This window comes from Poecilia latipinna, unplaced genomic scaffold (assembly GCF_001443285.1).
Source record: "Poecilia latipinna isolate Pla-1442-1.1 unplaced genomic scaffold, P_latipinna-1.0 Scaffold2430, whole genome shotgun sequence".
Classification (NCBI taxonomy): Eukaryota; Metazoa; Chordata; class Actinopteri; order Cyprinodontiformes; family Poeciliidae; genus Poecilia; species Poecilia latipinna.
Window position 1 is genome coordinate 45,574 of NW_015115046.1, and position 23,296 is coordinate 68,869.

Here is a 23,296-nt window from a genome sequence, read left to right on the forward strand (position 1 = left end):
AAATAAAATTTTATTTTTTAAATTTAAGGGTTTTTTTTTTTTAAAAAAAAAAAAAAAAAAAAAAAAAAAAAAAAAAAAGATCCTTGCAGTCAAATTAATTCAACCCAAGAGGCAAACGTTACCAATAACTGGCCACCTCAAGGCTGCCTGGCTGTGCAGTTGCCTAACTTTCTCTGTGGAGAGCGAATGTTGTGGCTCTTAGCTGTATAAATAACCAACAATTTTCCTTTTTCTTATCTAGTGGACTTCTGCTGATTAGGTTATTGTCGGCTGCAGACAGCAACATCTTCCATTTTTGTTAAAAGTAATTGTATGTTATACATACTTATGTTGTAAATTAGTTTTTAAATTGTTATCCAAGTACTGTGACATGGTGTGTCTGTTATTTTCAAGGTTAGCATACAGTGATAATCTCTACTGGCCTACACGTAGCTAAAAGTCATTACATAAAATGTGGCTTTCTTAAAAAATATTCATTTAAATCTGCATTATGTTACCAAAACCATGAAATCGAAGCATAAAATGCTCTGGATTATTCAATTATTTGCTGAATTGTAAAGGATTTTTTTACATTTCAAATCACTGATTTCAATCTACACACTTTGTAATTCCAGTTCATAATTATGCAGATAAACAATAAACTTTCATAAATGATTGTGTTTTGCTTTTTCAGAGACAATATTTCTTCCAGGGTTTAATGACCATGAAACTGACTTGTTAGAGAAGATATTTTCTTACCATGCAAGATGGAAAGAGCCCAGAGACAATTATGTGTTTTTGTTTACACCAAGCTGAGTTGAGTGGAACGAGACAGGAGAGAGAGACAAATACTGAGAGCAGAAATAAAATAGTTCTGGAGAGAGCATGGCATGATTTTGATGTGAAGGAGCTGTAGAAAATCAGAGAGCCACCAGAAAAAAGCAATGTTTGAGCTGCAGAAATGATGAGAAGCATGTGGTGCGACAAAAGGGTTCCAACGTGTTAATGAGACAGGCAAACACACCAACGACGGCAGACAAGACACACTTCACAGGTAGAGGCAGACACTGAAAACATCAGAGCCGACCAAAACAAAACTTCCTCCCACCCTTTTTCTTCACTAAACCTCGCTGTTATTTTCCTCTGTGTGTCTGCGTCTCTGCAGCTAATGGCTACATCAGCGCCAGGGCCTCCCCGGGCCTCCTGTCCGTATCCAATGGCAACAGCCTGGGAAAAGTAGTCCCGGCAAAGTCCCCACCTCCACCCAGCCCTCAGTTGGTCAACAGCCGGAAGCCGGACCTGAGGGTCATCACTTCACAGAGTGGAAAGAGCCTCCTGCAGCTGGTGAGGAGAAAAAGACTCAGACTGACCATTTAAATCTAAACTACTAGTTTTATGATACCGGAGGATAACCTCCAAATCCACATTGGGATTCTTTATCCTGATACAAATTATCTTATTAAAGAACAGTTTGATAAATGATTGAAAACCAAAAAATATCAGTCGTGTGAGTGAGAAGACGGTTGCTTCTCAGTGCATCAAAATAATGACTTTAACTTGCATTACTCTTAACTAGGGCTAAAGCTAATGACTATTTTAGTAATTGGGTATTCTGTTTAATATTCAGAAGATTAATTAAATAATTTGATAAAAAAAACATTTACACATTCTGCAGATTTTTTATTTTATCACTTATACTTATCTTAGACAATATAAAAAATACTATAAAAATGCAATTTTTGAAAGAATAAAACATTAAGCAAACAGACAAAAAGAAGTTTTCAACTCAAATTTTTAATACATTTTTTGTACAGTTTTGGGCTAATTACTGTTGTTCTTACAGCAAATGGCATATCTTAGAGTCAGCATATTCCAGTTAACTATTATTTGATTACTCAACTCTTCATGAATAATCCGATTAATCATTTCAGCCCCACTCTTGACAAACTCAGCAGTGATGTTCTGTATAATGCAGTTTTCCTATTTTTTAAGTGTGTTTTACTGCTAAGAAAGCTGTAATGTTTATTTGCTTCTAAGAATACATCTGATTTGACTCATACGGCTATGCTGTTCAATAAAGTCATGCCTTGCTCAAGCTGTGTTCTTGCAGCTTTGTGTTGAGGATTGGAGCCAAAAAGGCAGGTGCATTCTTAGTCATGCAAGATGCACAGCAATCTTATGATTCTATGGAAGTAAATGTTTCATAGTCAGTGGCTGTTGAGGAGGGACCACTCTGCTGCCCAAAACAGACAAAGTCAAAGGTATCTATTTATGTCCTTTCTGAAAACATCTGGAGAAGAGTTAAGAAGTCATATTGGACTGTTCCAGTTACAATAACTAAGGAGAAGACTCTGTGCTGTAACACTCTGTGCTTTACAGGGGAGTAGGCAGGAACAGGAAGGCTACCAGGATTACAGAACATTTCTCTTTTCTTTTTATCCTTTTAAGCTTTCAACATCTTCTTTGCCACCCAGAATATTATATTTGAAATTGTTAGAAATCTGTTTGTAGAAAATAAGGATTGATGCTAAGTGTGGGACCGGTAATGCTAAAAACTGTTTTAGATGATATTAATGTCATATGTTTGTGTCTTTGTTTGTTCAAAGTAGTCAGACCGTCTTAGCTCATGAATAATTAATGAGCATTCACTGTTGAAATGTTTGTTCAATTACAGTGTTTATGACATAGCTGCTGAATGCTGTGGCTTTTTAAAACACTTTGCAAATGTTTTACATCCCAAACAGCAAAATGCTTTTTTTCAATTATCGCTACATTCTGAAGTACATACTGATCCCCGCCCTCAGCCTCTTTAGCTCAGGGTTGACAACATGTGCACATTGGCACAGAGTGTTAGCTTAGGAAAATATATCAGGGTTGCAGCTAATAATTATTTACTAAAATACTATACTATCAATTTCTCTGATGATTAATTCATTAATATGATAAAGAATTTGCATATTCTGCAGATTTTCCATTTAGTCAATTAAAATTCAGTAACATAGCATTCCTTTAGGGCACACCTGATGTATGAGTTTAGTGCTTCATGGTAGCGAAAGAAAAGACTCAGGAAAATGGGGTTTGATTGTTATTGACATTTTCAGCTTAAGATACAGAAAACAATGAAGCAATTAACTTATACAACTCCTGGACCAAAACCAAATATTGGTTATTAAAAAGCTTCATGGATCCAGAGAAATTGGGGCTGTTTAAATTCAGATCTTTGAATCAGACCTTGTAACATCTCAATTTAATGATTAGTGTGTGCAGCTGTATTTTTTTCTATGTGCCGGAGGCCGAGAAGCTCACCTGATACAGAAAGATAGGAATCCTCAGCTCTCTGTCTCTCATGTTTACTGTGAACGTCTAGGTGACATTTTTAGCATAAGGAGAAAAAAAAAAAGTTCCACGGGATAAAATTCATTTTTACCAGCTAGCTGCATGAAACACCATCTTTACATCTTTTTATCCAGCTAGGATACATTCCATTGCTATTCCAATTTAATAAGTTGCACACATGCTTTTGTGGCAGTGTTTGAACATTTTTGTGCAGATAACGTGCACATCCACTTTCAGTCCGTTTACATTCACATGGCTAAAACAGGTTGAGCAGATGTTAGAACTTGCATTTGAAAACGGGGAAGAAGATGTTTTTCTTTTTCAATGTTTCCTGATTATAGGAATTATTTCATGTTGTGTAAATAATTTTTAATACATTAAAGTAAAATAACATTTTATGATCAGCCTGTGTTTAAAGAACCAAAGTTTCTTATCAATTTCTGTAGATGTCTTTTAGATTACAGGATGTTGTACATTAGAGATTTCTTCACACAGACTCCTCTGAACACAAAATTAATTTTTATCAGATTTCCTGAAAGTACAGAGTGTACAAGTCAACCTGGCATGAGAAGTGAAACTCACAGTGTTTACAGACTAACTTATGCTGACTGCTTAGGATGTTTAAAAATATTTAATGTTTCTGCAGTCCAGAATACGGATCTCATCATTCCTCCTCAGATTTCCAGCATCGTTTTGCAGTTTTGCAGAGCCGCAGAGCTTGGAAAAACAGAGGCCCTGTTTTCATGCAGAGTTGTTTATATCACGAATAGTTCACAGGAACTTAACGTCCTCTGTTTCTTTTACTCCTCCCTCCCCGCCCCTCGTCTTCCACCGGCCTCGCAGACAGAGGAAGAGCTGGAGTTGGTGAGTGAGGTGAATAGACTTTAAGAGTTTCAGCCTCGTGGATGTGGTGTCAACCTCTGTGTGATCTCACTGAGCATGAGTGTGACACCATCAGCAGATGCATCCCATCAGGGTTGGCCAGGCTGTGAAGGCGGATGAAGGAAAGGCACTGGAGCATCAGAGCAACACCCTAACAGAGATACAATCACCTGGTTGCTTCAGTTCATTTCTGAAATTTTGACGGGCCAAAAGCTTCTGCAGGTTCATCCAGTTGGTAGCAGTAGCTCCACGAATCAGGATGCTAAAATATGTCCTGGGTATTTGATTGCAAAATTCTATCTTCAACTATAAATGGACAAATTTCTAGGGAAAGGCAAAAAAGTGTTGCCACCTCTTATTAAGATGTGAAAAAAAGCCTTAAAAAAATTTATTTTTGCAGATGTTCTCTAGATTTCTGGGTCCCCTTTGTCTTTTTTAGCTAATGCCAAAAGTTTTCATGCAAGTTTTATTAGGTCTTGGGCCTCTAATAGTCAAGCAAGAAACTGGATTCAAGACTGGGAAATTGCATCTATGTTGTTTTGTCCAAATAATTTGGAAAATTTTCCTACTGAAATACGCTGCAAAAACACCAAATGTTGATAGGTAATTTTTCATGTAACTATCATAGTACATTTGAAAAATGAAAAAGTAACTTTTCAGCAAGATAGGAGGTTGTTTTAAGTCAATAATTCCTGAATATTGACCAAAAACAGTATTAGTTCCACTGGTAGATTTTATTCACTTGAAACAAGAAAAAGATATTCAAGAATTATTAAGTTAGTTTTTCTTACTTCAAGTGCACTAAGGTGTTTGCCCTAGAAACTAACAAAATTATTGGTAATATTTGTGGTTTTGCAGTCTAGAGACCTGTTTTCTGACACTCCACCTGATGTTAATATAAAAATAATCACGATCCCTTGCTGTCTAATAAAGCTCCAAGGGCTAAAACCTTGTTATTATGTGAAAACAGGAAAGAGGATCTGATAAAACTGCTAAAACAGACCATTTGTTCATCCGAACAAAAGGTCTGTTCAGGCAGTATCCTTAATTTGAAAACAGTCCTCCATTTTATTCATTCTTCTGTTATAGAAATTATAACAATTCATTTATATTTTCCAGCAGATTTGATCAGAAATCCCAAATGAATATTTATGTTGCAGCAAAGCTCCGGGCACATTTGTGCAACCCGGTGACTATACGGGAGGAAACATTGGGGGAAGTGGAGCAACCAGCTGACTCTGTGCTGTGTGTGAAAGCTGCTCAGCATGTGCATGTTTGGTTTCATCCGAGCGTCTCCGCTCTGAGGATCAGAGAGAGGAAAGCTCCCAAAGTCTCCAACCTGGAGCGCAGATGGACATGTTAGCCTCAGATTCTCTGACCCCATTCAGTCCTACCCACACACACACACACACACACACACACACACACACACACGCGCATGCATGACGTTTCTCTGCATAAATATACACCCCTCACGACAAAAACTCTCCTCACATTGTGCATTTATTCCTGCCGTACCTGCCTGCTCACATTTTATTATAGAAAACTCTCATCCTCTCACACACATCTACACACACACTCATCCCCACTCATGTCCTACTCCCGTCAGCCTTGGCAGTGCATGCTTTCCGAACAGCATGACGCTCCTGCACGCCCCTACCTCTCATAACACCTTCCTCCCTGGCTCTACATAACGCGAGCGCCGGGTCCTGGCGACAGGCGTTGCCGTGCCAACGCCACCTCAAGATGCGAGAATTTTCTCATCTCGCACCACGATGTTAAATTGTCGCTGGAAAGTTGAACACCTCAGGGAGAAGGGAGGTGGCAGGATTCTCTTGCAGAGAGTGAGATGTCTCAGGATGTGGCATGATGTTGAGCACATCTGCCCAGCACACGCATGAAGTGATTTGTTAATTAGAATAACTCGAATATCAGGGGTTTTTTTAGTCTGCTAAGGAAAACTTTGAAAAATGTAGAAAAGAAAAGCGAGTGCATAACAACAGAGCTCCTGCATTTCTGTTTGTCCAAGCAGAGAGTGTAATGTCTTTATTATTTCAGCTCAAAGTAAAGCAGGCTGTGTTTACAGTGAAATATTTCAGTGGTAACTAAATTGTTCTCGGTCACATTGCAAGGTTTCTGCATCGCCTGCGCCGCACAGTGGAAGCCACATGCTAACCATTACCATTATTGCTGTTGAAAATGGATGAAGTCATGTGCTCTGAACTTCTACAGTCCGTCCATATAAGGACAAAAGGCCTGATTTCTTGTGGAAACAGATCAGATTGTCTCACAACACAGAGCCAGAGCTCTCAGCCTACAGAGCCTCGCAATGCATTCGCACAGCTAGAACTTTTTCACAAACTTTCACTGCATGTGTTGGGATTTTGTGGGATAGACCAACACAAAGTAGCTATAAAATGGAAGATATAACTTGAAATTTGAAAGATTTAAAAATGTGCTGTGCAAAAAAAAAGATCTCGGTAACCTGTTAGAGTATACAAATATATTAAGACTGAGGTAGAAGTTCATTTTGCAGGAGGGCAAAAACCCGAGATATATAACCAGATTTACAAAGAAAACATATTTTCTGACACTTCACACAGTCTGATTGAGTTTGAGTTATAAAGTAACAAACTGTGGGCAAAAATATCAGTTTCTGGTGATTGAAAGACTGGAACCTGCATACGTATGCCAGACTTTACTCACTTGCATTAGAACAGTGTGAAAAACATATTTCATTTAGTTCCACATCACAATTACACCACTTTTTTGCTGGTTTGTCACTTACTAGCCACATAAACCTATTAAAGTTTGACAAAATGTGAAAACGTTCAATGGGTATGAATACATTTGGAAGGCAGTGTAGATCCACAGGAATAAAAATGTTGATAATCTCAGTCGGGGTGGTTTAGACTCTTTGGATGTTGGATTCTCCCTCAGATGAAGTTACATCAGAGCAAAACTGCCACAGGAAGTAATAATTTAGCATAAATTATTATGCACGTAGAGGACACACAGAAATTCTCATCGAAACTAGTTAGAGCGGTGAGGCCCTTTATAAAAGCCATAAACTTTTCCTGCAGTCTTTATTAACTGACTGTTCACTTTTTCTGTTTTCCCAGAATGCTCAGCGGCTAGGTAGCTCGCAGGTGACTCAGCCACTCACAACTCCAGTGGTTTCTGTGGCAACACCCAGTCTCCTTGCTCCCTTCCCTGGCATGCAGACTGCCTACAACACGGGTGAGTCCCTGAACGCAGCACGGCCCCTCCACACAGCAAGCCTGGGCTGAAGCCGTCGGTTTGCATCAGAGCCGGGAAGACTTTCCTGCCAACAGGGCTGAATTTAAAGTCACGGAAAAGATGCAGATTTAAGAAAAAAAAACAATACACTCCATTATTTCATGAAAACCTATTAAGTGCCATGACGGGAAAGCTTGCAGTGTGGTGCCACAAACCACTATGAATATTCACTTTGTTCATTGTGTGAGAGCTTCTGGAATGATTCCACTTCAAAGGTTCACATTAATATGGATTAGCCATGATTAATATTGATGCAGCAGAAAGTTGTATGATGTAAAACAATCCACCTCCTCTTCATTTCTTCTCTTCCTCTCTCTCTAAATGTCTTTTCTCGCATCCTTTAATCCCAGAGTACCAGCTGACGAGCGCGGATCTCACAGCCCTTCAGACTTTCACACCACCAGGGCTGGTGCCTGGCAACATGGCCGCCTGGCAGCAGCAACCAGTCGTCTCCCAGCAACAACAACAGCATCAACAGCAGCAACAGCAGCTGACACTGGCGTCACTCAATAACTTGGTGTAAGTCCCATATTTATACCTGTGACGTACTTGTTAGAGTGATTTGGTAATTTCCTGGTGATTAACCTCCCTCTCCCCCCCCCCGAAACAACTGATCCACAAACCTTTTACTGAAGCAAACACTCCAGCTGATTCAGTAAAGCAACTGAATTATACCATACATAGAAAAGCTGTGGCATCACCCCAGCTGCAGTTCATTTATCTTGTGGTGACCTAGATACCCCACCTCCTTCCTCCATGAGCCGTCTCCCTCTGCGGTCTCGGTCTGATTTAGCTCCTGGTACGGATGCTACAAGCTGCGCTACCCAGCACAAGATTTCACAGTCCAAAGAATGGACCATACTCCTGCTCAGGCAGTGTGTTGTAACTAAGGGAGTCTGATGTTGAGCTTAATTGAAGTTTATCCTGGAGAAAAGGATGATGTGACGATGACAACCTCAGTTCACTGTAGTTTTGATTTACCTGGTTTTAAATTGTTACTCCTTCTGAGTCTTGTGATCATGAATCACCAAATCTACTTGGACTGTTGTAAACAATTTTAGTAATCGAGTAATCTATTGATTATTGATGATTAATAGAGTAATCACATTAAAAATGCCTAGTTCTGTAGGAGCTTCTTCAGTTAAAGAAATATGAGAGAAGATCCTGGTAAAAAACAGTTTAGTTCCTTTTTGTTACTTGCAAGTACAATATGGTTCAAAAATCACTTTTAGACTCAAGTTTTAAGTATAAAATAACTTTTGTAAATGCAAAAAGAGATGAAACATCAAACATTTCACATTAACTTTTAAAAATTATAAAGCAAACTCAAATTGAGGGATTGGATAACACAGCCTTTTAAATGACACTTCACTTTCAGTCCTAAGTTTGAAGTATAAAAAAGTTATTTTTTTTTCACATAATTACTCCTCTTGATCAGCATGTAAATGCAATGTTAGCCAAAATGTGTCCCATGCCACATTTTATACTCACAATCACAGATAAAAGTTCATTTTTTGCAGAGGAAACAAAAATGTTACCTGTTTACAAACGCAGACGAGTTTGATGCATGTAGTGGATGTTTCCTGTGGAGGTGTTTGAGGACGTCACTGATCTGTTCCAGGTCCATTTAGTTTAAAGTGATTACACACATGGGATACTTTTTGTCTTTCTTTCTTGACAACACTTCTTTCTGTGCCTCACTGACTCCCTCTATAGCTGCTAATAGCAATTAGCATTTATAAACAACTCATTGGTGGAAGTGAGATCGTTGTGCAACATAAATAATCATCCAGCTGGCAATGTTATTGAATTATTTCATGACTCGTTACAGTTATTTCAGATAAAAGTAAAAGTAATCAAAGGCTTTACTAACATTTTAAACATTGCGTTATAAAAGTAGAAGAAGATCAAGAACAACTACAGTTTTAGACCATGAAAAACTCTTTTCTCATCTAAACAGAAAACAAAAAAATGTTTAGAGGTTAGTTTGAGTATATTCACCACATCACTTGCAGCCACTGGTTTACGTTTTTCTTCTTCCTGTTTGTCCTCCCTTGATTTCTTCCTCCTCATGTTGGGACCAGTGACAAATGACTGCTTTTCTAGTTATACAGCTCAAGTCAGGTGAATGACTTGCGAGCAAATGGAGCAAAGCAGCTCAGTGTTGCTGTTTTTTCTCACAAGTTAATACACTCCTCACACACATGGAGTGTACAACAGCCTGACAGACGAAAATAACCTAAACAATTTCCAAAACAGATGCATCACAAATCCCGGTATCAAAGTGTCTTTTCCTTGCATTTGAGTGTTGGATGCGATGCCTGTTGCTCCACCGTGTCTGTTCTCTTTTAGTTCAGTTGAAAGTGAAACTCGTTTTCCCCCTCAGAGATTATGGGATAATTAGATTTGTTCCAAGAGTTTTTCTTTTTTCCCCCCCTTTTCTGCCACCTAAAGCTTAGATCTGAAGCTCTTTGGAAGTGTCACCAAGAAAGAGGGAGCTGCTTCATTATGACAGAAACAGCACCTCGCTCGGCGGTTCAATGAAAGGAGTCTCTCTGTGCTGCTTTCAGTCCTCAAAACTGAACCTGGGCGCAGCTGTGCACCAGCGACACGCGCACCGCATCAATTTTTTATTTTTATGCCATTTAGCTGTCACTCTCAGCTGACAGACATGAGAGCCAACTGCTGGGATACATGTGGGCCTCACATTCCTACGGTGGAACAACTACAGGAAGGCTGTAGATGTAGCTTAGCTGTCAAAGTCAGTTAAGGAGATAAAAAGAGGATTTGATCTGCCGTATAGAATTTGATGTTTGATATTTCAGGATGGTCTCAGCGCTGGTGTTCACATGAAAAGACACTTTAATGTGAACAGGTTTAAGCGCGTTTTAAGTCCTTTTGGAGAAATATTCCAGCTTTTTGTTCATTTTAGAGACAGCATCCAGGCAACAATACAAATAAAAAAACAGTGAGAAAAATTTGTTTAAAAAAGACACAAGGCTGTCAGCTGGAAGATGAATTTATTGTTCTGTCTGACTGCGAACAAAAGTAGTCCATGAAAAGATGCTAACTGTTTGTTACAGTCTACAGCTGTGACTTCAGGGGGTTTGCATCTTATAAAACAACAAGATTATAGTTAACAATCTCCCCCAGTTCATTTACATGTCATATTGCCATGTGAATGTTAACAAATGACCAGCCAGACTTAATGAAATCCCTCTGCAACCAGATGAGATCAGTCATTTCAGCATCCTCACCTGATCAGCCATCAACTGCCAGACTCAAAGCAAACTGTGCGAAAAAAAATAAAATAATTTCAGCTTAAACCTTTACCACTCCGTCCTCACAGATTTATCTGTTAAAAAAAAAAAAAACACTTCTGAAAAAGTCTGTTATTGCAGAAACATATTACATTGAAATCAATCAAGATCAAACTTTTCATGTTCATACATTTATGAGGTAATGGAAAAAAATCTAACATAAATAAATGCTATTTTGTTAATCATTTCTTCCACAGTCAGTGGCTCGCTTAACAATTCCTAACAGTAGCTTGATCTGGAGCACTTTTTAATGTTTGTTTCTTTATTAGGTTGATTAAATCATCTAGGAATGTTTTGGGGATTTGTCTCATCCACTTTTCAAAATTGAATAGAAAAGACAAAATGTTAGATTAGTTTTTATTCAGGGAAAGGTTACAAGTAAATAGCTGCTGGTCTGAACTTGCTGTCATCTACAGTCAGGGCAACAATTACTAGTTCTAAAATGACATTTATTTCTTATAAGTTAATCCACAGAATCATTCTTCATTAAATATTAAAGAAGCTTAGAGTAAGAGCTAAAAAGTAAATATTGACTGAGGTCAAGAACTTTTGAGAATTTTTTTTGAGCATTTTAATGCAAACTGGTTCCTGTTTGCAGTGATGTTGCCCCCTGCTGGCTAATAGGTATTGTTTGTTTTAAGTCTTTTGGGAAGTCTGATATCTGCCTTCGCAGTTGGACATATAAGAACGCCTCTGAAGCTAAAACACAAGTTCAGCATCCAATATGGCTGCTGCGTATAAAAGCACTCAGAAAGTTGCAGACATAAACTGTTTATAAGCGCCTCAGACATTTGTTTCTCATTAAACATTAAACCGTCGGTGCAAGGAGATTCCAATCTTTTTATCCAGTTCTTTCCATCTTTAACACAAAATGTAACCGAATATATTTTTATTGCATCACTAATTGTATTTAGTGCCTCAAAAATCCAACTTGCTTTTCTGATTTTCATTCAGAATGCACTTTACACGGGAATGATGTCATTCCCAGGTCTGACCTCCAACGCACCATTATGCGCATTTGTGGCATGTCACTTTTCAGAAGAGTGTCAGTGTTAATCTTTTATATTGTATTTGCACAAAAATATAAGTTGATATAAAATACTTATTATATGCAAACCTTCAAAGTTCTGATTGCACTGAAATTCAAGGAATGATCTGCATCTGATTTTATATTTTGGAATGTTAGCACATTAGCTCATACTTTCCTGTGCAAATGAAGAAAAATAAATGTGTATATGTATTATAATTGAAGACAATGTAGGAGCCCCACTTCTTTTTAAGATTTCTTCTGGAAATCTAACTGAAACATGTGAGCATTGAAAACAGCCACAGTTTCACTGAGTAAACAGGATTTAAATTTTAGCCATGATCATGCAGCCCAGATGCTGATTGTGGCAGCGTTTCAGCTCCTGCAGGTTTGACTCTAGAATCAGCACCAGGCAGGATCACTGAGCCATGTGTGTGTGTGAGTGTGTGTGAGCAGGATAACAGAATTGCTGTCACTGAAAACAAGGGAGCACCACAGAAATGTGGGAATCTTTCCCAGCACACCAAACTGTTCTCACAGCACCGCGGAAAATCGTGCCGTCCTAGGACAGCATGGGCAGACGTGGGCACCAGTACAGCCCAGACTGCTTCTGCTTTGCTTCTGATTTCCTCGCAGTGTGGCCTCGCAGCGAGCAAACAAGCCCTCCCTATCAAATTGTGATTGACGGCTTGGCTGCCATTCCTTGCCTTTGCTGTCGTCTACACTTCTCCTCGCTGCAGGCGCCACAAGGAAATTATTTCTGTCATCTTATTTTCTCCCATCCTTCCCCCTTTTAATCATCCAGCACTTCCGTTTTTTCCCCCTCTCATTTCCGTCCCCTTTATCCAGGCTTAGTTAATTCGATGTACACCTGTTGACTCTCAGCTTCCTCTTGACTCCTCAATCTAAATGTTAATGGATGAACTGCTGCCCTGCAGTGCTGCATTCACAGCCAATTTGTACATTTATGTAGAAATGCCTGCTGGTTACTAGTTGTTCCAGCTCAGATTATGTGCGTTTCATTTATTAAATCCACCATCAGGTGAAAAAGACCAAGACAGCCCATTAAATAGTCATCTTTTTAATCTGAAATATTTATTTGTAAAGGATGTTGTTTAATTACACTTAAACCTATTCCAGCTCCAACCTTCGACTGCAACTTTCTAGTCTCATCCTGCTTTCAGCTTCCTCCCTGACTGAACTGCTGTGTTCTTCATGATGGAATTTTGTTCATTGTTTTTTTAACAAACCTCTGAGGCCAAAAACGGAACAGCTGCATTTATACTGAGATTAATTTACACATAAAAGGGCTGTGTTTATTCTTGATCCAGAATTGACGTAGGTGTGCTAAAATAAATAAGTCTGATTGTAAATGTGCACCAGATTTTTTTAGACTTCTAATCAGAATAAAAAATAAAAACATATTAATCATTAAATTCTTCAACGTCACAGTTATGAACTGCTCTGTATGGTTTAAAGTACGTTGATTGTAATCTGACATGGTGTGAACATTGTGAAGGGTGTGAATACTTTTGCGATGCAATGTGTGGGTGTATTATGGGTGTTTTGTGTAAGTGTAGCTTGTTGGGGGGAGTAAAAATGTTTTACTAGAAAGGAAATGTGTATTAATTTGTGTCTCACGATTCCCCTTAACTGAAGAAATGCGTTCTTTATGCAGCTTTTTTCTCTCTGTATGTTCCGTTCCTCCTCTCTTTCCGTTTCTTTTCTAAGTGACCTAAATGATGAACGTTTGCAGAGTTATAATAGCTGTTGGCTATCCAAAGCTGAAGGGGAAAAAGCTCTTAGAAACCTCTGTCTGCCAGAGCTGAGAAGGTCTTTGTCCAGAGATTAATGATTATTTTTTTTCATAGAGCATTTAGGTTTTTAAAAGCTAAGCAAACTGCAGGATCAATGAGAGTTCAACCATGAAATTATTTCATCAGAAGTTCTCCAGTAAAAAAGGACCAAAGACAAGTTTCTGTAAATTAATGAGGACCTTAGTTCAGAGCTCCTTTAAGACTCATCACACTTCATGAAAAACCAGCTGCCTTTTGTTACTGGAAGAGGAAGTAAACAGGCACTGCATGTGAATAACTATCCAGCTTTCACACTTCCTACTGTACACAGCTCTGCCTCTAACATCTCAGCTTGACTAAAGCAGCTGTTAAAGCCTTTTTGTTGTCTAGTTTCTGTGTGAGGAGTGACCAAGAGCTGCCTCTGATCCGTCTCACTGTTTCCCTGCTGTTACAGCTTTCTGAAAACTGCTTGTCTTCTGTGTTTTTTTTCCCACCTCCCTCCACAGCTTGGCTTCTCAGTCCAACTTTCTCTTGGGCAGAGAGGAGGGCCTCTGCTGGTACTGTACTCTCTACTCTCAAGACATACAGCTTACAGCATGTCTCTTTCCTAAAATATCTGCTGCATGATGGATCCTTTGCTAAAGATTTTAGATTTTTAATGGTAAAACTGCAGGTTTGGCAGGTTGTGAGGAAAAATCTGATTAGTTCTAAACAAAAAATATTTCCATTATTCTTCTGATGGTCTTTTTGTTCATCCAACTGATTGTTTGGATGAAAGTTTGATTGATCTCAGTATTTTGTACTTTGATTCTTTTTTTAGAATTAGTTATTGTACAAGAAACAATAACAAAATGTAAAAAAAAATAGCAACTGTCATAGGTAGAGCAAAGAAAAAAGAAATGCGTATGTTATGTTCAAGACACATATTGATATTGCACTAAGAAAATTATGATTGTTCAGGGTTTGGATGAATTCAGGGCAACAACATCTCTCTGGTAGAAACTGTTTTTGTTGTTAGATGGTCAACACTGGCAGAAATGTAATCATTTTTGTCAAATCTTAAGAGTCCACAGTGCCTCTTTGTTGGTGAAAGTATGCAGTTGACCTTATGCATTGAAAACATACAAATGGTGCTCAATACACATAACAATTTGATGCAATCCACAAAAAAGTAGTTTTTCTTTTCCTTTTATCATGAAATGTTTGTTTTCATTCCTTATGTTCTTTTTTAGATTTAATCTTTTATGTGCCACATGCAGTCGAAAGTACATTCTGTTGCTGTAATAGAAAAGTGCATCAAAATTTAGATTAGTCTGCTGAGACCAAAATTAAAGTGATTTGCTTGTTTTAACAGAATGAGAGGAACTTCTCATGACTAGTAAAGTGATGTCGATGTGTTAATTATAAAAGATTTCTTTGTCTAAAAGTATGCAAAAGAGTAAAAAAAATGGCACTTATGCAAAACATGAGCAAAAACATCTTAGAAATGAAATTGTTAAATGGTTGTTATGGTGACTTAGTGTTGTCAAGGTGTCATTCTTTACTCCAGATCTCCTAATCATGAGATTTAAAATGAATTGTTTCTTGTATTACCATTCTTCTGTCATAAATGGGGTTCAATCCCCATAATTGCTCATCATAATTCTGGTTCTTAACTTTAATAACTGTTTTAACAATAGAAATGGGCAAGTTGATCCATATTTTTATAGCATTTTCATGAGTAAAGAATATTCACAAACATCAAACTTCCTCTATTCACATTTTGAAGAATAGCCAAAATAAATTACACAGAAAATCATGGTTTACTGATAAAACTACTTAAAGTTCTGGTTATTTAAAAAAGTTTTAATCTATTTTTAAAGTTCTTAAGCTTTTAAATACAAAAAGCAAAATAATTTAAAGAAATCTTTAAAAGCCAATCATTAATTTTGCAAAAACCAATGATTTGTTCTCAAATGCATTTTTTTTCTTTCCCTGCTGAACAAATTAAGTTTTTTTTATTGTTACACCAATAAAAGACACTTATTTTATACAAAATGTAGCTGTAGAAGAATCTGATTAGAGCTAAATTTCATAGAAGAAAAATAATTTCTCAGCAAAGCAGAGTATTTTGGGAAACCACGGCAGCAAGTGCAACTCAACACGCCTCACTATAACTAAATGTCTGCTTCTGGCTGTGCTCACTGTGTTGTTAATGTTCGTGGAGGTGGGGAGGTGGGTGGCAGGGGGGGGGTTAGACTGCTGCTCTCACCTTCATCACTGTCACTGGCCTGCTGACTCGGCCATTTTCACTCGCCTCAGCATCGGCACCCCAGTGGCACCCCCATCTATCTACCTGCACACGCCGGAGCCGCGGTGCACAGGTTGATGAAGTGGGCACAGGAAGAGACGGAGTGAGCCTCGCTGCCACACAGCAGTGTGTGTGTGTGTGTTTGTGTGCTCAGGAAAGAAGGAGCATTTATATGTAGGACGGCAAGAGTGCACAACTTTCAGCGTGTGTGTGTCTGTGTGTGTCAGTTAGAGGAAGAGGGCGAGCGCAGACCCAGATTGCCTGGAGGAGTGCTGTCTTAAAGTCCCCTCTCAGTTTGCCAGTAATTGTGCAAGATATATTGCTGCAGATGGCTCCTGATATGACATATTAGAACACACCCGAAGGGTCGAAATGCGGTAATTGGGAGCTTCGAATTGAGATCTACTGTGTCATGCTGTGGGAAAGGAGGAGATAGAATGAGCCCAATCCCATAAAATATATAAAAAAATCCTGTTTTCACCGTCAAAGGCAGCGAACCCCAGTGCAGCGTCAACAGCCGGTGTCAGACTCGGTGACAGCTTTGACTTAGCCTCCAGCCAGTGGAGGAGGTGAAGGCTGAGTGTGAGAGTGGAGGGGCTGATCAAAGAGCCGTGGCAGGTAGACAGGAGGCGGGTGACACTTTGGAAAGCTTTTTGGCACGCCGTTTTTATCCCGAGCATCTTAGCAAAACGTGCGCTGAAATTATCATTAGAGCAGTTTAATCAAAAGCAGAATGGTTCCTCTTCAGGCTGCGATCAAACCGTTCACAACTGTCAGATGTCAAGCACGATGTTGGTGCGACTCTTTTCTTTGTCCGGAAACACTGGTGGGGAAAAGTCTAACTTCTGACTGACGCTGCTGGTTTTAGCTTCTGTTAATTTAAAGCTACTTTCTTAAGTTTACAGAAGGTCCAAAGGTCACAGATGGAAGTGAAACCCTGAAGGTTTCACACTGCTGATGGACACAAGAAGTGCTGTTTCATGTGGGAAAACTTTTTGGCTCCTTAATTTAAGTCTCTGTGTTCAGCTTAACAAGCCATCAACTGGAAAATTGAACTTTTTCACCTTTTGTCAAACTTTAATATAGTTTATTGGAATTTGGTGTGATGGACCACCACAAGAAACTTTGCATGTTTGTGAAGTGGATATCAGAATTGATTAATTGAGGCCATTCTCATCCCATCTGACTGAGCTTGAATTGAATTGGCAAACATTTACCTCTAGATGCTCAAAGCTGGTGCAGACATGTTTCCCTTGCAGTTGTATTCAGAAGATGTGAATACATTTGCTTGTATTAATTGTATAACTTGTATTTCTCCAACATTTTGAAAATCATCTATCCTTTTGATATTGATTCACAGTAATGCATTGCTCTGTGTTGTCTTCTACAAAGAATCCTTGTGAAATGCATCAAGGATTGTGTTTGTGGAGCAGCAGTAAAATATGTTCAAGCGATATGAAAACTTCTGTGAGAAAGAATGGAGAAGAAGTTCAGTAAAAAATCAGAAAGTTTTTTTAACAACTTCTAAAAATCTTTATAATCTAAAGTAAATCGAAGCTCAACATGTAAATTATATGCACAAACTGTATTCTAGAAAAAACTCTTGATCTTGTATACAGATTAATAAGCAAAGATTAGAGAGTATGTAATGTGTTTATTACTGCAGTGAAAACTTTAAAGAGTTTTACTACCTAACTTTATACAAAGGAGAATGTAAACTTGACAGATGAACCCCAAAATGCAAGTGTTCACTTTGCAGCAAGTAAAGCAAGCAGAGAAATGAGGGGAAAACATGTGATCGTCAGCAGTTTGTGTTGCTGCGCTGATTGAACAGAATATAAATGCATTCAGCACCAATGCTCATCTTTAGCTGTGGAACCTGACAGCAAATCCAGTATGCAAGAATGATCGTGCTGCATGGTGTAATGACTCTGCTTTTATGTTGCTCTCCTTGTCCTGTACGTCTTTGCTCTCCATGTGCCGCGGTTTGCCCAAGCTTTCGTTGGCCAGGTTCACAGCTTTGCTCGGGTGCCTGGGGTGTTTCGTATTTGACAAAATGCTCAGCTTTTGCTAGCTGCACATTTCGGTGTGTGTCTGATTGTTGATGTAAATTCATTCAGTCACTCTGTGGAGTTTTAAAGATGTGTTTCTTCCTTGTGATTTGTTAAAGCTCCAATATGTAACTTTTACAAAACTATGTTTTTTCCATATTTGTTAAAACTGTCACCAAGTCGTGACAGTATGGATGTTACCGATAATCTATGAAAAAATGAAAAAAATACACCACTCCTGGTTAGAAACAACCAATCTGAGCCTCGAGGAGGAACTTATTGCTGTCAGTCAACCTCCTGTTCGCTACTCAATGTGCTAATGGGGGAAAAACAACTCACCTTTACAGGAAAACCTTCTTCTGCTGTCATCTATGGCTATGCTAACTAGCCTTAGCATTCGTGGCAGGCTATGTTGAGGTGAGTCAGCTATAGCTTAGCAAAGATCAAATGGGAGGGGTGAGCATGAGAGTGACTGACAGCACTAAAACCCTCCTCCTGACTGACTGGTTGTTTCTGACTGAGTGGTGTAATTCAGCAGTTAGTGCTGGTAGAAAGCAGAGGATTTCCATATTTTTTTATTATTATTTTTTTCCCCACAGATTATCTGTTTTATACTGTCACAAAGTAAAAATTTTGACATGTAAAAAAAAAAAAAACTATTATATTTTTTATTTATTTATTTTAATAAAAGTTACATACTCCAGTTTTAAAGCCTGACCTTAACTCTAGTATGCAGTGATACTTACTGTGGCATCTCCACTTTCTCTGGTTTTTGTTTCTCCCTCCAGGTCAGTTGGCCCCGTACCTCAGAGCACCGCACTCACAGTCAACACAAACCCCAATGTCAACATCAAATCAGAACCCGTCTCCCCAAACCGTGACCGCAGCACCCCCAGTTCCACCGGCGGTCCAGTGTTGGGCGCAGGGCCTCAGATCCAGGGACAAGGTCTGGTGTCCATCGCCTTCCCTGGCACCCAGGGCCGCTCGCCCGTCGACAGCCTCAGCAGCAACGGCTCCTCCTATGAGGGCAGCGACAGGGACGATGGTGCCCAGGGTCGAGGCGGGGGGCAAGACTTCCACCACCAGGCGGCAGCCGGAGCACAGCAGTCCACCATGGTCCTGCTGCGGCCCTCGTCAGCTGAGCCTCAGGAACAGGATGGGACAAACGTCAAGAGAGTGAGATTGGATACCTGGGTGACATAAAGGAGAACAGAGGGATGGACACATGGAAGGAGGAGATGTGTACTTGTGGCTTGTGTACATGCCCCCCACCAGCTCTTGACGCCCCCCAGTTTCCCCCTCTGAAAACCCACACAGAATAAAACCACCATTGACCCAGTAACTTACTCTTCATGCAGGAAAGTCATTCATGCACAACACAAGCATGCAATCACTCTCATGTTGCACATGTGAACACTGATGCTCAGTTGTATGGCGATGTGCGTTCATGTTTGTACTTTGATGTACTCAAAACATGAAAAGCCCCCAGTGGGTTGAGCCAACGATCCAGGGATTACTCATCAAACGAATTACCATGTTGGACTTGATCCAGCTGCATTTTTAGTAGGAGTGAGCAAGTACATTTTCAATCAGGCATAAAATTGGACTTTTGAACTACTTGACAGTTGTTGGCAGACCAGACAAACAAACCGGACTTGGTTTCCCAGAATGCCCCGCATTCGATTTATGAATGGACCCACTCTTGCATCCTCACTCTTTTCCCACAGATGTTGGTCAAATATGACAGATTTGTGCTCTGAAAGTGCCACTGAAAACGTCCACAAATGTCTTTTCTACACATCCGGCCATCCACAGCTGCGTTGCCATCTATTTAGATTCTTGTTTCTTCGGGCGGTTTTGAACAGAGTCTCGTCCTTCTGTCCTTGACTGTCCAGAGTTTAGATTAATTTTGGTTTTGGATTTGAAGACACTAAAAAGAAAAAAGAAAAACTTGCTTCTCTCCCCGGCCACGCTGGCAGCTCCGTCAACAATTTGGCGCCTTGGCCCTGAACATGAAAGTGGACCCTCAGGCCTTTGCTGAATCAAAACCATGCAGGCCAGCTATAAGACGAGGAGCATTATTTGTCGCCGAGGTAAAAGACTGCTTTTCTTCGAATCAGGGATGAGCTGCAACAGCTCAGTGACAGTCTCATCATTCGGCAAACATCGTGTCGACTACAGATGCTGAGAAAGTTATGTGTGTTTGGTGTGTGTGTGTGTGTGTGTGTGTGTTTTTGTGTATACGGGTTTGTTACCTCAACTGATTGTTGTTCTTTCTTTTTAGGAAGTGATTTGGACAAATGTTCACTCTGAGTTTTATCCTTGAACACACAACTGCAATGCACACAGCTGAAATTATTTTTGTGGTAGCTGATGTTTAAAGTCGGGGAGGGATGTGTGGCACCGTGTATATAAGCAATCTGTAACCTTTGTGGCTTTTGTGTGGCAGGGATTAGGTGTTATGAAGGTTGAAATAAATAGGTCATTTACAAGTATATATTTAAACACCTTCAGACGGTTGCATGGGCAACTCCGCATCTGAGGCTATAGACTACAGCAAACGACAGGGATTGTGTATATTTATATATAGGTATATATATAAATATTATATATTCGGCAGGATATCCCTTAACGTAAGATTTAAAAGAAAAAAAAAAAAAACAAATGTTGATTCTCAGTGGATCGGTCAGTCTTTTTTTAAAAATTATTTATGCGTGTATATAAAGTGTAAAATGTGGCCTAGCCAAGAGAGGGCGCTGTAGAGGAAGAAAGTAAAGCAGTGGCGATTCGGACTGTTTGAGTGAGCAATGGACTCTGTCGCTGATGGAGTGCACTTTACATTAACTCCCACCTCCGACTCCTTCACACACCTGGCCTATGAGCACACACTGATCACACGAGGCTGATACCTGGGCATGTCGCACCAGACACAGAAAATAGACAAATTTCAGTTTAGAACTTTTTAATTGAATGATGTTTTTAGTTTGTTTTTCTAGGATTTTTGGATTGCTTCCAATTTGTGAAAGTATTCTATTTAAAATCAGTTAAGATCATGAAAAATATTACACCAATTTTAAAAAAATAACATGATTGGGAAAAATTGCATCTCTTTCAAAATTTGTTAAAAGAGCAAAAGTGAAATGATACAATTTCTTTTTTCACACATCAGTAGGCATGGACCAGTATGGCTTGGGAATGCTTGACACAAATATCCCAGTTTCCTAACAGAAATGGATGAAAATGTGGTTTAATTAATATTTATTTAGAAATCAAAATCCCACCCATATATGATGCATTGGACATGCAAATATATTAACATAATGATTATTTTCACATTTATTTCTGTAGCTTTAATTTTAATCCACAGATAAATATGAGTGACAAAACGGATAAAAGAAAAAAAAAGTACCTGATTTAAAATTGGTGTAATTTATTGATACTTTTAGAAATAATAAGTCTTCTGCTTTCCTATCCAGGTCTGAATGTGCACTCTACAATTGACTTAATGTATTTTATGAGGTTCCATCTTATTTCAGGCGCAGTCAGGTAGCGTACACAGCTGACTGGCAGCTATCAGCAACAACTTTATAAATTCAAACTGCAGAAATTGTTGTTATAAAACCTTTTCAAACAACAACAAACCATAAAATGGAAACTGACTCAGGCCTACACATTACCATCAGAACGTATTCATTTAAATGAAATATTTCATCCTTTTCATTCAACTGAAAAGTTTACTGAGCACATATCAAAGTTGCAATTTCAGCATTTATTTTTTTCTGCATCAGCTGAGAAATTTTACAGTTGATTATGAACAAAATTGATCATTATGTAGTGTTGGTTATGCAATTATCACCCAACCTTCAACAAAAACACGCACACACGCAAGCATACAGATTGAAAAGATAAGGATGCAGAGGAAGTCCCTTAGATCTTTAAGTTTGAGGTTTGTCTTTCTCTCTTACTGAAAGCCATGTATCTACATTTAGAGGACCTTTCCTTCGCCTGTCACTGGTTGGCTGTAGTTTTACACTCTGGAGAGTTTTAAAAAAATCACTTTGAAGGTAAAAGGATGTGAAGGGGGTCATTTTTGTATTCTATAAAAATGTCAAATGGTGATATTCGGGTTTAGTGGGTAGATTTTAAAAGCCGTGATGGTCAAAAGTGGAAGTTTGTGTATTTATTCTTCCTAAAAAGCATCCATTTGTTTGTGAAAAGCCTTGGGAGCTGAATTTGGGTATCATTTGATTTTAAGCCGGAGGTTTCAGAACGACTCCTGATCTTTTAATGACTACCTCCCAAATCCTACGCAGACTTGTCGACTTTGGGCTTTACCACATCCAGGCCCTCGTCACCTCCCTCTCACCCCTGTCACTCACTCACCCAATTGGGATTTATGTCCTCTCTGGAGGCTTAATCTCAAAATTGCACAAACACACACAGATACATCAATGGTCCATTGCGCACACACACACACACACACGCTCATCCTCTAGTTCTCTTCATCCAGATAGCGGGTCATAGCGCTGAGATGAAGTTGAATCATTTTCGGGGTCAGCTCGATGCCTCGGCCTCATCGCGTTCTGCTCAGTTCAGAAGTAAGTTCTCATTTTCTTTATCTCTGTCTGTCACTCTATCACAGTCACTGATCCTCTGTTTGACAAGTGTCAGTGTCAATAAAGCTGGTCAGAGTGTGTGGCAGAGTGAACATGCAGTAAATCCCCAGAGTGTAAACACTTTGACTGTTAAGACTGTTGTGCCCAGAGCTTCGAACAAAATGAAACGGAAAAGGCAATTTAAGTCTGAGAGTACGAGGTTTTTTCCATAAAGGTAACAAAGAGGCAGCTTTGTAACAGACCCGTAGGCCAACACTAGGGGTCGCTGTTATCGTAGAAAGACAATCGTGCTGATAAATGGTTCTTTCTCCCTCCCCTCCCCCTGACAAAGCGATACACGCCTCTGTATAATGATGTCTAGAAGTCTCACTGACTTTCCAGTGTTAACTTGTGCTGGTGACAGTCTGTTTTCTTGTTCTCTACAGATCGATATTATTACTATTATCAATCATCATTACCGCAGAATTCACTGCTGGTAGATGTCATGATGATATGGAACTCTTGAGTTTCTTTGTGTAGGTTAGACATTTTGTTTTATTTTTGAAATTTGATTTTATTCTATGAAAATATATTATAAATATGTATTTCTGTTTTCTCTTTGGGTTTATTTTTATTTTGTTTGTTTAAAAAGGGTGTTACTAATGTTGCACGATTTTTATGACCTGACACAACACAAGCGTGGTGATGATTTTTTTTATT

General features: G+C 39.1%; 1 protein-coding gene across 1 annotated transcript in view; it reads left to right on the plus strand.

The window, feature by feature from the left end:
- Positions 1-19,918, plus strand: part of mef2d (myocyte enhancer factor 2d) — a gene marked incomplete at its 5' end in the record, with an annotated part of 59,645 nt that extends 39,727 nt beyond the window's left edge. The window contains 6 exons of the mRNA XM_015019398.1: positions 1,145-1,323; positions 4,159-4,188; positions 7,320-7,437; positions 7,848-8,016; positions 14,147-14,197; positions 18,770-19,918. Of these exons, the coding sequence (XP_014874884.1) occupies positions 1,145-1,323; positions 4,159-4,188; positions 7,320-7,437; positions 7,848-8,016; positions 14,147-14,197; positions 18,770-19,184 (962 nt within the window). The remainder of the gene's footprint in view (positions 1-1,144; positions 1,324-4,158; positions 4,189-7,319; positions 7,438-7,847; positions 8,017-14,146; positions 14,198-18,769) is intronic.
- Between the last annotated feature and the right edge of the window lie 3,378 nt (positions 19,919-23,296).